The 15,947-nt window shown below is 42.8% G+C and overlaps 1 protein-coding gene across 1 annotated transcript in view; it reads right to left on the minus strand.

The window, feature by feature from the left end:
- LOC141113284 (protein-glutamine gamma-glutamyltransferase 6-like) overlaps positions 1 to 15,947 on the minus strand; it is a 139,577-nt gene that overhangs the window by 58,348 nt on the left and 65,282 nt on the right. Inside the window, exons 5-7 of the mRNA XM_073606316.1 lie at positions 15,752 to 15,862; positions 10,070 to 10,241; positions 3,802 to 3,934 (exon numbers count right to left, since the gene is read on the minus strand). Coding sequence (XP_073462417.1) covers positions 3,802 to 3,934; positions 10,070 to 10,241; positions 15,752 to 15,862 — 416 coding nt within the window. The remainder of the gene's footprint in view (positions 1 to 3,801; positions 3,935 to 10,069; positions 10,242 to 15,751; positions 15,863 to 15,947) is intronic.

Genomic DNA, 15,947 nt, shown 5'->3' on the forward strand with positions numbered 1-15,947 from the left:
AAACATTAGCATAGAGTACAGGGATTTACAGTGAAATGAGAAAGCTACAGTACATGGTAGCTTTTAGATAGCAGTCAGCGTAAGTTAAAAATGCTACTTAAAATTCCCACCTAATGATATTTACAGTGCCTTGAAAAAGTATTCATATCCCTTGAAATTTTCCACATTTATTCATGTTTCAACCAAAAACGTAAATGTATTTTATTGGGATTTTATCTGATAGACCAACATAAAGTGGAACATAATTGTAAAGTGAAAGGAAAATGATAAATGTTTTTCAAAATAATACAAATAAATAATACAAATAAATATGTGAAAAGTGTGGTGTGCATTTGTATTCAGCCCCCTTTACTCTGATACCCCTAACTAAAATCTAGTGGAACCAATTGCCTTCAGAAGTCACCTACATAGTGAATAGAGTCCACCTGTGTATAATTTAATCTCAGTAAAAATACTGAGATTAAAGGTTTGTTAGAGAACCTAAGTGAACAAACAGCATCATGAAAGCCAAGGAACACACAAGACAGGTCAGGGATAAAGTGGAGAAGTTTAAAGCAGGGTTAGGTTATGAAAAAATATCCTAAGCTTTGAACATCTCACAGAGCACTGTCCAATCCATCATCCGAAAATGGAAAGAGTATGGCACAACTGTAAACCTACTAAGACATGGCCTTCCACCTAAACTGACAGCCAGGCATGGAGAGCATTAATCAGAGAAGCAGCCAAAAGGCCCATGGTAACTCTGGAGGAGCTGCAGAAATCCACAGCTCAGGTTGGATGCACGACTTTTAGTCGTGCATTCCACAAATCTGGCTTTTATAGAAGAGTGGCAAGACGAAAGCAATTGTTGAAAGAAGGTCATAAGAAGTCCCGTTTGCAGTTTGCGAGAAGCCATGTGGGGGACACAGCAAACCTGTGGAAGAAGGTGCTCTGATCAGATGAGACAAAAATTTTACTTTTAGGCCTAAAAGTAAAACGCTAAGTATGCACATCATCACCCTAGACACACCATCCCCACCGTGAAACATGGTGGCATCATGTTGTGGGGATGCTTTTCTAGTGATTCTTTTCAAGTGCCGGCCACTTTTGCTGCGATTTAGCGGCGCTTTGCGCTGGTTTTTGGGCGATAGCGGGCCATTTTTTTTAAGGTCACGTGAGAAAAAGATCCGTTTTGCAGGGTGCTTTCCGAAGCGGTTTTTAGGCTCTTTGGAAACGCTGCCCATTCATTGCAATAAGTTGGGGTGTTTTGGGAGCGCTATTAACAGCGTACCCAACCTGCACTAAAGATGCTGCTTGCAGGACTTTTTGTAACTTCCCGCAAGCGCACCGCCCGAGTGTGAAAAGACCCATTGTAATGAATGGGAGGCAGTTTTCAGGAGCTTTTCAGAGGCTATTTCTAGTGCTAAAACACCTAAAAACAGCCTCAGTGTGAAAGTGGTCTTAAAGTGAACCTAAACTGTCCTAAAATGTTTCTAAGGCTACTTTCAGACTGGGGAGGGCGGGCGTCAGCAGTAAAGCGGCGCTATATTTAGTGCCGCTTTACTGTCGTTTTAGCAGCGCTATTCGGCCACAAGCGGGGAGGTTTTAATCCCGCTAGCGGCCGAAAAAGGGTTAAAACCACCGGCGGGTTTGTGGCGCTGCCCCAATTTTTTCAATGGGAAGGGGTACTTTAGGAGCGGTGAATACACCGCTCCTATAGCGCTACAAAGATGCGGCTTGAAGGACTTTTTTGACTGTCCTGCAAGCGCACCACTCCAGTGTGAAAGCCCTAGAACCTTTAATGCAAGAAACAATGAAGGCCCCCCTTGACCCTCAGCTAGGGCCCTTCCTTCCAGGCCCAGGGCCCTTTCCGCTGATCCAGGGGCCCTTTACTCCCATTATGGGATCCTTTATTATTGTCTGCAGCGTGCCCCCCACAGCGGCAGAACACCAGGGCCCAGTCACAAGTGCGACCTTTGCAACCCTGGTGTCTGTAGTTTTTTTTTTTGTTATCTTTATAATTTTTTTACATTTTATTTATGTATTTATTTTTACAATTTTCTTTTTTATTATTTTTTACAGTTTTTTTAGGAGTCCAGTCGGGGAGCTTGGTGAAAAAACAGGGGTCTAAACAGACCTCTGATGTTCCACCTTTGAGACAGAGAAAGGAGATTGAGGACACAGCCCTCAATCTCCTTGTCTGCAACCTCAGCTGCACAGATTGAATGGACAGAAATAGCTTTGTACAGAGCTTATTATTCATTCACAAACTGAAGCATAGTAAACACAGTTTGCTATGCCTCAGTTATGAATAGACAGAGTCAGTGATCGGTACTGATATATTTACTGACCCCTTCCCCGCTCTCCATCCTGACACATCCCCTGTAGCAGCCAGGGGAAGAGGGGAGGGAGGAAACTGAAAGCACTGCGGGGGGTGAGGGGGGGGTGCAGGAGAGCACATAGTGGCCTGAGGCATCAGGACCTGGATAAGAGGAGTGGCAGGTGGTCTCCATTTTCCCCCAGCAGCCGCTCGGAAGCTCAGTGTGCTGTTGCTTTTCTTCCCCCCAGCTCTTATGCAGCTGAAAACAGAGGGAACACAGGAAAAAAAAAGGGAAGAAAATAGATTGATAACGTTTTTTAATAGCTTTACACAAATGTTTTGCCTTTTGTTTCTATTTCAAACAAAATGGATTGTTTTACAAGGTGATCATTTAATCACTTTAAGGTTGGTGCTTATCCAATGGCTCCTGTGCTTCCACTGTGTACACAGTTTGAAACCCATAAGTAGGATGGCTTTATATTTACTAACACCTCTTAGTTTTATTGTGGAGGCCTCTATTTTCTATATTACATTCAGCCCAAGAAGGTTTCACCGCCTTCCTGACCAGAGCATTTTTTGCAATTTGGCACTGCACTACAATGTACAACTGCAACAATGTACCCAAACAAAATTGATGTCCTTTTTTTTTTCCCTACAAATAGAGCTTTCTTTTGGTGGTATTTGATCACCTCTGCGTTTTTTATTTTTTGCGCCATAATTTAAAAAAAGACAGACAATTTGAAAAAAAAAAAAAAGTTTTACTTTCTGCTATAAAACACACCCAATAAAAAAAAATAAAAATCTACTGGTAATTTCTTCATAAAATTTAGGCCAATATGTATTCTGCTACATGTTTTTGGTAAAAAAAAAACGTATATTAATTGGTTTACTCAAAAGTTATTGTGTCTACAAACTATGGGATAATTTTATGGGATTTTTATTTTTACTAGTAATGGCGGCGATCAGCAATTTTTAGTGGGACTGCGAAATTGTGGTGGACAAATCTGACACTAAGTTACACTTTTTGGGGACCAGTGACAACAATACAGTGATCAGTGCTAACAAAAAATGCACTGTCACTTTACTAATGACACTGGCAGGGAAGAGATTAACATCAGGGGTGTTCAAAGGAATAAATGTGCTCCTAGGAAGTGTTTGCTAACTGTGTGGGGGATACTTTGACTGGGGGAAGAGAGAGATCTGTGTTCCAACACAGTCTCTTCCCCTCTGACAGAACGGCGATCTGCCTTGTTTACATAGGCAGAACGCCATTCTGCCTCTCTCGGGAGGTGATTGGCTCCTGCTGTGTCCAGTAAATGTGTGGTGGGCAGTCTGGAACTGGTTAAAGCAAGCAACTCTATCATATGGACTGAAATATACAGTAGATAGTGTGGTTATTTTCTCACAATTCAAAGCAAGAAAATACAGTATATTTACTGATGAGGAATTTAAAAAAAAGAAAGAAATATCTTCTCTTGACCAGCTATTCATTCATTCATTACCAAATACTGTCGTTTCCTCCCAGATTGTTACCGTCTGCATCATAAAAAGTATCAATACTGAGATTTTCATCTGTGTCATGAGCAGAGGAAAAATTGGTGACAACGCGATTTGGAATTCCCAGGCATCTCATTACTAAAAGAGATCAAAACATGATGATTGTACATTGTTGGCTTGTTATGCCAGATATACAGCTGTGGCCAAAAGTTTTGAGAATGACACAAATATTAATTTTCACAAAGTCTGCTGCTTTAGTGTTTTTAGATGTTTTTGTCAGATGTTACTATAGTATACTGTAGTATAATTAGAAGCATTTCATAAGTGTCAAAGGCTTTTATTGACAATTACATTAAGTTTATGCAAAGAGTCAATATTTGCAGTGTTGACCCTTCTTCAGAAGACCTTTCCAATCCGCCCTGGCATGCTGTCAATCAACTTCTAGGCCACATCCTGACTGATGGCAGCTCATTCTTGCATAATCAATGCTTGGAGTTTGTGGAGTTTTTCACAAGTTCTCAATGGGATCCCCTTAGGGAGTTTCCTGGCCATGAACCCAAAATGTTGTTTTTCTTTCCCCCAAGCCACTTAGTTATCACTTTTGCCTAATGGCAAGGTGCTCTATAATGCTGGTGTAGCATCCTCTACTTTAGGTACATGGTAGAAGTAGGATTTTTGTAAGTGCAGGTAAATTTAATCAGGCCTAGCTGTGTGGGCTGGGAGTGGCTCAGTGTAGGCTGGTGACTCACAGATAGCATCATCTTTCAGTTACTTCCCTTCTGCTTCTAGAGGATTCTAGAAGGAAGGAGGGGAAGAGAGGTGGAGCTGTCTGGGGTGTTTCAGGAAGCCCTAACCAATCCCCAACTAGGATTGGCAGGGGGCAGGCCTCCTTAACCTCCCTGACGGTATTCCCGAATGTGGCTCAGGGTGGATTTTCAGTACCAAAAGCAGTATTCCCGAGCCATACTCAGGATCGCATCGCAGGATCCAGGAAGAGGTTACTTACCTTGCCCCCGGGATCCTGCGATGCCTCCCCACTCTGTGTGCGAGCCATCCTCTGCCAGATCTATTACAGTGCCAAGCTCCGTTCCCTGCGAGCATTGCAACGCACGGGGACGGAGATGGGCGCCAAATTCTAAAAGTAAAAAACACAATTCATATACAGTACACTGTAATCTTACAGATTACATTACTGTATCAATTTATTTCGCATCTCTTTTGTCCCTAGTGCTTTCTCCAGTGCCTTACATGCAATTTTATATTATAAATAATGTTCTTTTTGCCTGGAAACTGGATATTGTCCATAGCAACCAAAAAGTGTCCCTTCACATCAAAAGTGGTTTTAGACCAGCTAGAAAACAGCGATCACTTGCAGAATTGAGCGATAATGATTTGTGGGGAAATTCATCATCAAACACTGAAAGTAATAACAGTGACAATCCTGCAACTGAGCAAATTTCAGTGTTTTTGATTTGATTACATTATTAAATATTTTATTATTATTATTATTATATTATTATTTGTTATAATTATTTATAGTTATTTATTATATTATAATTTATGATTTCGTTTTTCAAACTTTATCATACCCGGGATGTCTACTAGACTCTTGTTTGGACAGATTTAAGTGAGTTATTCCTAAGAATTACAGGCCTACAATATAAAACGCCAAATTTCCATGCAAAATAATTGTACCGCTTCAAAAATCGGACATAATCATACTGCCAGGGAGGTTAAATACCCAGGGTCAGCCCAGCTGGGGAGGAGTTGTCGGGTGGAAGAACCTGGAGATGGAGCACTAGGTTGTCGGGGGCCTTTGAGGCACTCCCCAGTCTGGGGGGGGGGGGTGACCTTGGGCCTGAGGGGTTCCGGTGCAAGTTGGAGCCTTGCTGAGAAACAAAGAAGAATCTGGACAGGAGGCACAGAGAGGAACAGAGAAAAATTACGGGAGCTAGTGTTGCTGGTCAAGTCTCCAGGAAGGATCCACTGGAGTGCAGCCAGGAGAACTGATGAGTGACAGGCACAGTTGGGAAAGCTGGGGAGGCATGCTGGAGCAGACTGGGAGTGTGAAGTCTGAGATGGATGTAGAGCCAGCAGGAGAGACTGATGTCATGGGCAGTGAAGTCAGGCAGCTGCAGTCAGGAGGGCTGGCAGGGCCAGAAGAGGACTGACTGGGAGCAGTAGTCCACCATAGGACAGCTAGCACTAAAGGACTTTTCTTTCTACCAGTTTGTTGTTACACTAAAGGGGCCTGTGGTCCCTGCCTGCAAATGGCAGCTGCTAAGGCCTGACAGAGTCAGAGTTGGGCCTACCATGTGCTAGCTGTGCCTGGAACCAAGTATTGTACAGGAGAGAGAGAAACAGTCTGCAAATAAGCGTTGTGCTGGAGGAGACTGGAGCTCTAGAAGTATAAATAGACATTCCAACTAATCATCCAATCAATTCTACTATTGACTTTGGGCATCCCATAATTTCCTTTACCCTATCCAAGTTCAAAATCGCTCAATAAAATACAAAACAAACATATGGACTGTTCATTGCCTCAAGAGTGACTGGGAAGTGAATGTCAGGCTGGGCAGGGTGACAGGTGGACCAAAATATCCAGCAGCCCCTTTGGGGGGTACCGCTACACTGGAAAAGGCATTGTTCCTCACCAAACTGTTCTTGGATGGTTGGGAGAAGTTGCTCTCAGAGAATGTTTTTGTACCATTTTTTTATTCATGGCTGTGTTCTTAGGCAAAATTGTGAGTGAGCCCACTCCCTTGGCTGAGAAGCAACCCCAAACATGAATGGTCTCAGGATGCTTTACTGTTGGCCAGTGGCGGCTCATGGGGTTTTTTTTTGGGGGGGGGGGGGGGGGCAGCAAACAACCAGAATATCAGTCTGCCCCTGATGTTTTTCCTAGATAGAAGTGGCTTCTTTGCTGCTCTTTTTGACACCAGGCCATCCTCCAAAAGTCTTAGCCTCACTGTGCATGCAGATGTACTCACACCTGCCTGCTGCCAACTCTGCAATGTTGGGGTCCTGATCCCGTAGCTCAGGGGTGTCCAAACTTTTTTCAAAGAGGGTCAGATTTGATGAAGTGGACATGCGTGAGGGCCGACCATTTCCTCTGACATTCTTTGAACCATTAAAATTAAATGCAAATTAACTAATATACTGACCAACAAGAATTATCTTGCCTTTGTGGATGTGTGTGGTGAAGAGTCTAAGGATGAGCTCAAGCATGTTATTTGGAGATAGATAGATAGATAGATAGATAGATAGATAGATAGATAGATAGATAGATAGATAGATAGATAGATAGATAGATAGATAGATAGATAGATAATATCTTTTGTGGCCCCCAATGAATCCCAGAAGCGCTGCTCAGGACTAAGGAGGTGATTGGGCGTGTTATTTGGATATACCGTATTTATTGGTGTGTAGCACCCTCTACCAATGGGTAGGTGCTAGTAAGGTAATTTTACTAGGTTTATCCAGCACAGGCAAATTTAGGCAGACCTATGCTGCAAGCTAGGCCTGTCTGTTTTGATCTGGGGGCTGGGAGTGGTCAGAGTAGCTGTGGGCGTTACCACCTGCACTTCAGCTCTGAGGCGCCTCCCCTGTTTCTGAGGAGAATGTTCTAGAAAAGGGGCTGGGCCTGGAACTGGAGTGGCAGGCAGCTTGTGTGTGATCCCTGACCAATCCCCATTGAGCTTGGCAGGGGATGGGTCTCATAAATAAGCTGAGGTGATTCTCCACAGGAGACAGAGTCGGCTGGGTGAAGTGAGGAATGGCATATTAGTCAGTCACAGGAAGCCATCCCCATCTGGGGGGGGGGGGTGCGTCGATCGCAGGAGAGGCCCGGGGAGAGCTGTGAAGGGAACATTGCCTCTACACGGTCATTGGCAGGTGAAACTGGCGATAAGCATGGTCCAGTCAAAGTTCCTCATCAAGGACTCAGGGCTGTTGGAAGTTTGGTGAGTGTTACCACAGTGGGGCTGGAGGTGCCAAGGGCTGGAAGTGCCAAGGGGCTGGAAGTGCCAAGGAGTCTGTGAAGGGAACTCTGCTAGTACACGGTCACTAATGGAGTCTTCATCAATACACATGGTGGATGATGGGGAACCCTGGATCAGAAAAGAAACTGTGGGGATCTGTGTCAAATCGATGCTGCCTGCAGGCACATGATTTGCAAGTTGGGCTGGCTGGGAACAGTAGTCCATATTACTTAGAAGATATGCTTTTAACCCACTGGGCCTCTGGGCAGAGGTTCTGCAGGCCTCTAGCCTAGTGGCAGCGAGCAACAAGAACCATAGGAGAGAAGCTTATTCAGAGTGGGCACCTACTATTCAATAGAAGAGGATGTGTCATATTTTATTTCAGTAACTAAGTTTGTGCAGTAGGAACCAAGTGTACAGGAGGAAACAAGTTATGGGCAGGAGGTAAAGAGATCTAAGAACATTGCTTTTACATGGTCATTAGTGATGTGTCTGCCACCACACGGTCAGATGGTAAGGGAACTCTTAGATGGAATAGTCTGCAGGAGTTGAGCCGCAGGAGGAGCAACAGTCTGCATGGAGATGCAAGAGGAACCTAATACTAAATCCTATATGCACATTATATCTTCTGGCTCTGACTTTATTCAAAGTGTATTCAAATCCTTAAAGTGGTTGTAAACCCTTACAGACCACTTTGACCTACAGGTAAGCCTAGATTAAGGCTTACCTGTAGGTCCAAGAAATATCTCCTAAACCTACACGGGTTAGGAGATATTTGCAAAAAGACAGGCAGCGCTGTTTACGGCGCATGCGCCGTAGACAGCGACAGCAGGCGCACTGAGCATGGCGCTATTAATGGCGATATGCCGTTAGTGGCGGCTCCCGTGCACATGCGCGGGAGTGACGTCATCGCGGCTCCGGCTAATCACAGAGCTGGAGCCACGATACCCAGGAAGAAGATGGACGCTCCGTAGCAGAGGGGACAGCGGTGACATCGTAGGTTCCTGTGTCAGGTAAGTGACACATAATGGGCTACTATGCGATGCATAGTAGCCCATTATGCTTTACCTTTGCAGGGAAACAAAGAGGAAGTAAAACCCATCACGGTTTACTTCCTCTTTAAATATGATGGCAAAGATTTATCCTATGGGCATCCCATATTCCTATTCCCATCCAAGTTGTACCCCCCCAATAAAACAACAAAAACAAAGCTTGCAAAAGACTGTTCATTGTCTCTGGAAAGGATATATGAAGTCTGGCAGTGGGGTGATTTGGCAGATTGTTTGTTACTAGCTGCAACACCATGGCTACAGGTGTATAACACGCACAGGCGTATAACACGCACCTTCACTTTAAGAGGAAAGTTTCAGGAAAAAAATAAAATTTTAAATAAAGAACAGTGAAGCAAAATAAGGGTCAGTGCCCATCAATGCAGCCTAATCAGTGCCCATCTGCAGCCTCACCATTGCCATGAATGCAGCCTCATCATTGCCATGAATGCAGCTTCACTATTGCCATGAATGCAGCCTCATAATTGCCATGACTGCAGCCTCACCATTGCCTCAGTGCAGCCTGAGCCATGCCCATCTGCAGCCTGTAAAGGGACAGGGAGGGGGGCAGGATGAGCACCAACAGATTACATACAGGAGAATCTCCTGTTTACTCGGCAGCCTCTTTATTACAAAGTCCCGCCTCCTATGATAGACAGAACAGTCGTCCAATGCCAGCCCAAGAGACAGGACTTCCTATTATAGAGGCCGCCAAGTAAACAGGAGATTCTCCTGTATGTAATCTGACTTGCTGGACTTTCTTGGGCGCCCTGAAGCCTTCTTCACAAATGCAGTGAATTTTTTTTTTTTTTTATGGGATTTTTATGGGAAGTATATATTCATGGCAAAGAAGGACTTTTTTAATTGCAATTCACATGATCACTCTTCATAAAGTTCTGGAGTATATGCAAATTGCCATTATAAAAACTGAGGCAGCAAACTTTGTGAAAATGTATATTTGTGTCATTCTCAAAACTTCTGGCCACGGCTGTAGATAAGTAAGAAATATATGACAACCAATCATAATCCATAATTCAATCATATGACTTTAGTAAACCCATATTCAGTTTTTTTTTTGCATGAGATACTATCCTTCAGCTTTGTTTTTCTGCTATTGACAAATGTGTTATTTGTAAATCATACTGGCTTGTGTTATTATGAGCCCAGTATGTCAATTTGTACAGGGAAACACATTTTTGGTTATATTTTTGTTTTGATGCTGTGGTTTGAGGCATTAAATGTACCTGTACATAGTACTCCAGCAAAGACCCAGCACTGTCCATATCGAACAGGGCCAGATTTTGCCCACTGTTTCAGTATGGCCACACTTCCTGACCAGCTTGAAGGACTGCGACCATCAGCGTATTTCCCATCCCACCTGCCATGAAGCACGCCATTGTCATCATTACTGTTAACCTTTAAAGAAAACAGACAACTTATATATCAAATTGGTAGGAAATGTGTGTAGAATTTTATACTATTGATAATACATCTGTTCTTATCTTTAGAATTCCAAATAAAGCACTAATGATATAGTAACAACAGTAAAACAAAAATAAAATTACCTTATCAATTTATGTAAATGTACAGGAGGAAGGGAATAACTTTGTATGCCTAGAGGGTTTTAGAGACACTATGACATGGACCCAGTAGCATATAGCTCTTTACTAATAGAAGGATCACTTGGGTCTGGGTGAACCCTAGGGATTACTCTATAAATCATATAATATTGTAGCTTACCAGTGCTTAGGACTGGTGACTGCATTTGTTTTTTTTTTACTAGCCATTTTTCTTAATTTTTATCTCCACTCACAAGACATTTCTGGCAAGATCAACATTTTTTTGCACTTATCGAATATAACTAAGTGATTTAACTCTACCTTTTGATTAAAAATTATAATTGCACATTTAAGTACAAAAAAATGTGTTTATTTTTGATTTCCAAATGAGCCTGTAAACCATTGAAACCGTGATCAGTGAATGACATTTGCTCTTGCAGACTTGTCCTCCAGCTGTATGTCCATACTGAGGTACAGACTTTTATAAGTTAGACAGCTGGAGGACGTGTCAATAAACTATAAGTGTGGTCATCACCCCACTTGTATTTCATTGAGAACCACAAGTCTGTTTGCTGGCAGATGAGACTGTGTTTGGTATTCATCTCTGTGAATAAATGACATGACTGCGTGGGGAGAGCTGTATCGAGGGGAGAACCACTCCCTGCATGCTAGAAGGGTGTTATTATGGGTGTTACAGATGGTAAGATGGTGTTAGCCTTTGGTGACAGGTGCTTCTCTGGCCTTCTTTTGTGCTTTGATGCTGCTCTTCTGGCTGGTTCTTATTTCCAGTATTAAGCTGGCCATAGATAGGTCAAGAGTATGGACTGGCCGAATTTTGGTCAGTTGTGGCTGTCCCTGTTCAACAGTAGGGATGAGCCGAACAACCCCCGGTACGGTTCGCAGCAGAACATGCAAACAGGCAAAAAATTTGTTTGACCGCGCAAACACCATTAAAGTCTATGGGACACGAATATGAATAATCAAAAGTGCTAATTTTAAAGGCTTATATGCAAGTTATTGTCATAAAAAGTGTTTGGGGACCTGGGTCCTGGCCCAGGGGACATGTATCAATGCAATAAAAAGTTTTAAAAATGTCTGTTTTTTTGGGAGCAGTGATTTTAATAATGCTTAAAGTGAAACAATAAAAGTGAAATATTCCTTTAAATTTCGTACCTGGGGGGTTTCTACAGTATGCCTGTAATGTGGCACATTTTTCCCGTTTTTAGAATAGTACCCTGCACAAAATGACATTTCTAAAGGAAAAAAAGTCATTTAAAAATACTCATGGCTATAATGAATTGTTGGTCCCGGCAATACAGATAAAAGAAGTCATTGAAAAAAACGGCATGGGATCCCCCCCAGTCCATTACCAGGCCCTTTGGGTCTGGTATGAATATTAAGGGGAACCCCGAACCAAAATTTAAAAAAAAATTGCGTGGGGGTCCCCCAAAATTCCAAACCAGGCCCTTCAGGTCTGGTATGGATATTAAGGGGAACCCCACGCCAAAATTTTTTAAAAAATGGTGTGGGGGTCCCCCTCAAAATCTGGATTTTAAGGGGAACCCCGTGCCAAAATGTAAAAAAAATGGCGTGGGGGTCCCCCAAAAAATCCATAACAGACCCTTATCTGACCCTTATGCAACCTGGCAGGCTGCAGGAAAAGAGGGGGGGGACGAGAGACCCCCAGACCTCTAGAATAAAAAGAAGATGCTACTGATTTTTATAGACCCCACGGTATTTGCACAAATGTTTATCGAACCAATATATTTGCAAAAAATACACTAAAAACATTTTTAGCAGATTAGCACAAAACACAGCTAATTTTACAAAATCCCTGCTAAATCCCTACTAAATATAAAAGCTTAACCTGTATGGAGTTAATAAATAACAAAAAGTTTTAATTTTTACATTGCGCCCTTTTGCAAATTGGTGAAAATCGAACGTACACAAAAATGTAAATATCCACATTTCTCTAAAAATCTGAAGGTTTTAATTTTTCCCCTACAGCTTTCAGAATTTGTGAAAGACCCCCAAAACCATATATTTTCTGAAAGCATATGACCTCTAGAATAAAAAGAAGGTGCTACTGATTTTTTTAGACCCTGCGGTATTTGCGCAAATGTTTATCGAACCAATATATTGGCAAAAAATGCACTAAAACCATTATTAGCAGATAAAAACACAGCTAACTTTAAATAAATCCTGCTAAATCACTACTAAATATAAAAGCTTAACCTGTATGGAGTTATTAAATAAGAAATATTTGTAAATTTTAAATTTGCAAAATGGTGAAAAATCGAACGTACCCAAAAAGTTCTCTAAAAATCTGGAGATTTTCATTTTTCACTTACAGCTTTCAGAATTTGAAAAGACCCCTCAACTGGACATTTTCTAAAAGCACATGGCCAGTAGAATAAAAAAAAGTGCTTCTGATTTTTTGGGCCCCCGCAATTTTCACTAAAAACACATTAAAATCATTAATATTGCACATAAACTCAACGTAACTTACAAAATTTCTGCTAGATTAGTACTATAGCCTCGTTCACATATGGCATACTAAAGTGTACGCCCATGGGGGGGCCAAGTTTACACGCACAGGGATCCACAGGTGTTCAATGTATCCCCATACAGGCAGTCCCATTTATGTCAATTGGGATGCAACAGCTGCACAGGCATAGCTGCTGTTCCCAATCTGACATCTGTGTGGGTACATGACCCCGAACGCAGAAAGTGAGCTCAGGGACATGCATGCGGATCTACATGAATGTAAAATTGGGAGCAACGGCTTTGTTCATGCAGTTGTTACATCCCAAATTACATCAATGGGACTGCCTGCACAGAGATGCATGGAGCACCTGTGCATCCCTGTAAAGGTACGCTGTGTATGCCCTGTGTGAACGAGGCCTTAGGCCGCTTTCACACAAGCACACCGATCGGGTCTGCCTGTCTGTTTTTCTCGGGGGCCTTACTATGCTTGTGTTTTTTTTTTCTTTTATTGACTTTTTACATTTTTTTTTTTTTCACAGTCATTTAATTTTTTTTTTTGAGACAGAGAAAGGGACTGAAGATAGTCCCTTTCACTGTATCACTTTACTTGAATGAATGAGAATCTGTATAGAGATTCCATTCATTCAGAAGATAACAGTCTGATACATTGTAACACTTGCGGTTACAATGTATCAGCTGTCAGTGTCAGTGGGCACATAGCAGCGATCAGTAGTGACCGCTGAATGTGCCCTCTCTTCTACTGGGGGGATCTTAGTAAACACATGTTTACCAAAGCCCCCCAAGCCCCAACTTCACCCACACCGCTGCCCCCTCCCCCCAGCCACGATCCCCAGCCTGACAGATCATAGGAGATCTGGGCAGGGAGAAGATGCAGGCAGAGGGAAGGGAAGGAGAGATGTCGCTCAGAGCGGCCATGGATCGGGGGTGCGGGGGCATTTGGGAAGGTGATCTGACTGGTGGGGGGACACATCTGGACCCCCCCAAAGCCCCATGCAGCACCTGAAGCCGGCGGGAGTGGAAGAGGAGGGATGTCGGCTAATAATGGTCATTGAAGTGACCATAAGCTTATAGGAGAGGGAGAAATTATGCACCTGCAGGCACGTCTATACGTCCATACAGTGTACGGACCTGGCAGTGAAAGGGTTAAAGGCCCAGTTATAGCAGCCAATAGGAGAGACTGTAATGAACTGCAGGAAGCAGCTACAATGGATTCTGGGACATGCAGTTCCCTCACAAAACAGCTCCATAGACTGGTATACAGAGAGAAACTACAAAGCCCTTGATGCTCTGCACAAAAAGGAGCTGAGGACTCCATTTTGTGTCCTGAGGGAATTTCAGTCACGATGAGGCAGTGAGGGAGTTCAAACATGAAGGAGAGATGCAGTCTCTCAGATGATCTGCCTGCGCAATTCAGGCCTCCACCGCCAGTCAGGACATCCAGCCTGGTTATAGGGGGATTCCGTGTACATATCGAAGCGCACCTGCACCGAAGGTGAAGCGTTCCAGTGTGAGGGGACTAGACGGGTCACCAAGAAAGCCTGTTGTCCCAGAACGTTTGTTTGGGCCTTGATCACAGGATTTGATGGAAGGGCATTTTGCCCATCTGCAGGGAACAGAGACACTGCACCATAGGAGGAGTATGAACACTGTCTACAGACATCATTGCTGGTAGTCATCTTGCTGACACTTGCAGTACCACAGGGATAAGGGATAAGGTTATCCATTTCTGGGTCACTGTATACAGACATCATTGTCCTCTCACCTTGCTGAGAAGGATCCTTCCTATTTCACTTGATGAGCTGAGCCAGTTGTGTTGTTTGGGCCCGCTATACAGGAGTTTAAGTGCACCAACGAAAGTGGCTAGCTGAAAATATCAAATCTTATCTTTTACTCAAAAGGACCAAAGTTAATAGTGCCATACAGATCCACACACACATATTCAGGGCTCTGCATATGCATTGGGTGTGTGGGACAGTTTATCAATCCATTATCTGTTGACTTGTATGGAGTGTTTAAAGTTGGGCCTGTGGTTTCAGGGGACAGTGAGCGGCCTGACACAAAGGGAGTCATTCCTCCGCTCTCCGCCTGCCTGGACTCATAGAGCTAACCTGAGTAGAAGTAACCAATCCAATTTAAAGTGTCACTTGTTTGCCATTTGAGTGTGTCTCTGCTCTTGGGGACATTCTCAGGTTTGGAATCCTCTGAGAGCAGCTTGAATATAAGATTGAGATCTATATTGCTCTTAAATCTCAGTTATTGTTCTCTAGTTGAATAATTGAATATATACTGTTACTGTCTGTTTCTTTCCACAGACATATTGCAGTAAAGACAATTTCTGTGTTTTAGCATAACGTGTGTGTTTCTCATTGGTCACTGTACTTACACTATTGCCAGGTGTGCCAGAGGAGGCCGAAACTGTTATTGGGGTTGAGAGGCAGCGTAACGGAATGAACTAACTTAAGCAGCCCCTGCGGGGATATCGCAACAAATGCTTCAATGAGTTTGTCCTGAAGTGGTCTGCCTAGAGCCCTGACTTTAACTCTACAGAATATACCCTTGAAGTGAACTGGAATACCAATGCAAACCAAGTCTTCTCATCCACTGTCAGTACCTGACCTCACAAATACACTGTTAACTAAATGGGTACAAAGTCCCATAAACACACTCTAAAATTACGAGAAAAGCCTTCCAACTTTATATCAATCCCCATGGTTTTGGAATGGAATGTCCAAAAACCTATATATATATGATGGTCAGATGTCCACAAGTCTTTGGTCTTAGTAAATACAGTAGCTTATTTTAGTCTATTTTATTGACCTAACAATTGAACCAAAATTGTTTAAGTACATGTTGACTTACCATTGCACTGCACACTCTTGAAACTTCTTTTGGATCACCAAAAAGTGATATATCTACCAACGTTTGTTTTTCCAGAATTGTCAAACAGATTGACAATATTTCTTCCTCAAACTAGATGAGAAACAGTATATAATTTTAGTGACACAGATACTTCTGATATATGTACATTACTTATCCAAATACTGATTGCAGTAAC

The sequence above is a fragment of the Aquarana catesbeiana genome, linkage group LG12 (assembly GCF_042186555.1).
Source record: "Aquarana catesbeiana isolate 2022-GZ linkage group LG12, ASM4218655v1, whole genome shotgun sequence".
Taxonomy (NCBI): Eukaryota; Metazoa; Chordata; class Amphibia; order Anura; family Ranidae; genus Aquarana; species Aquarana catesbeiana.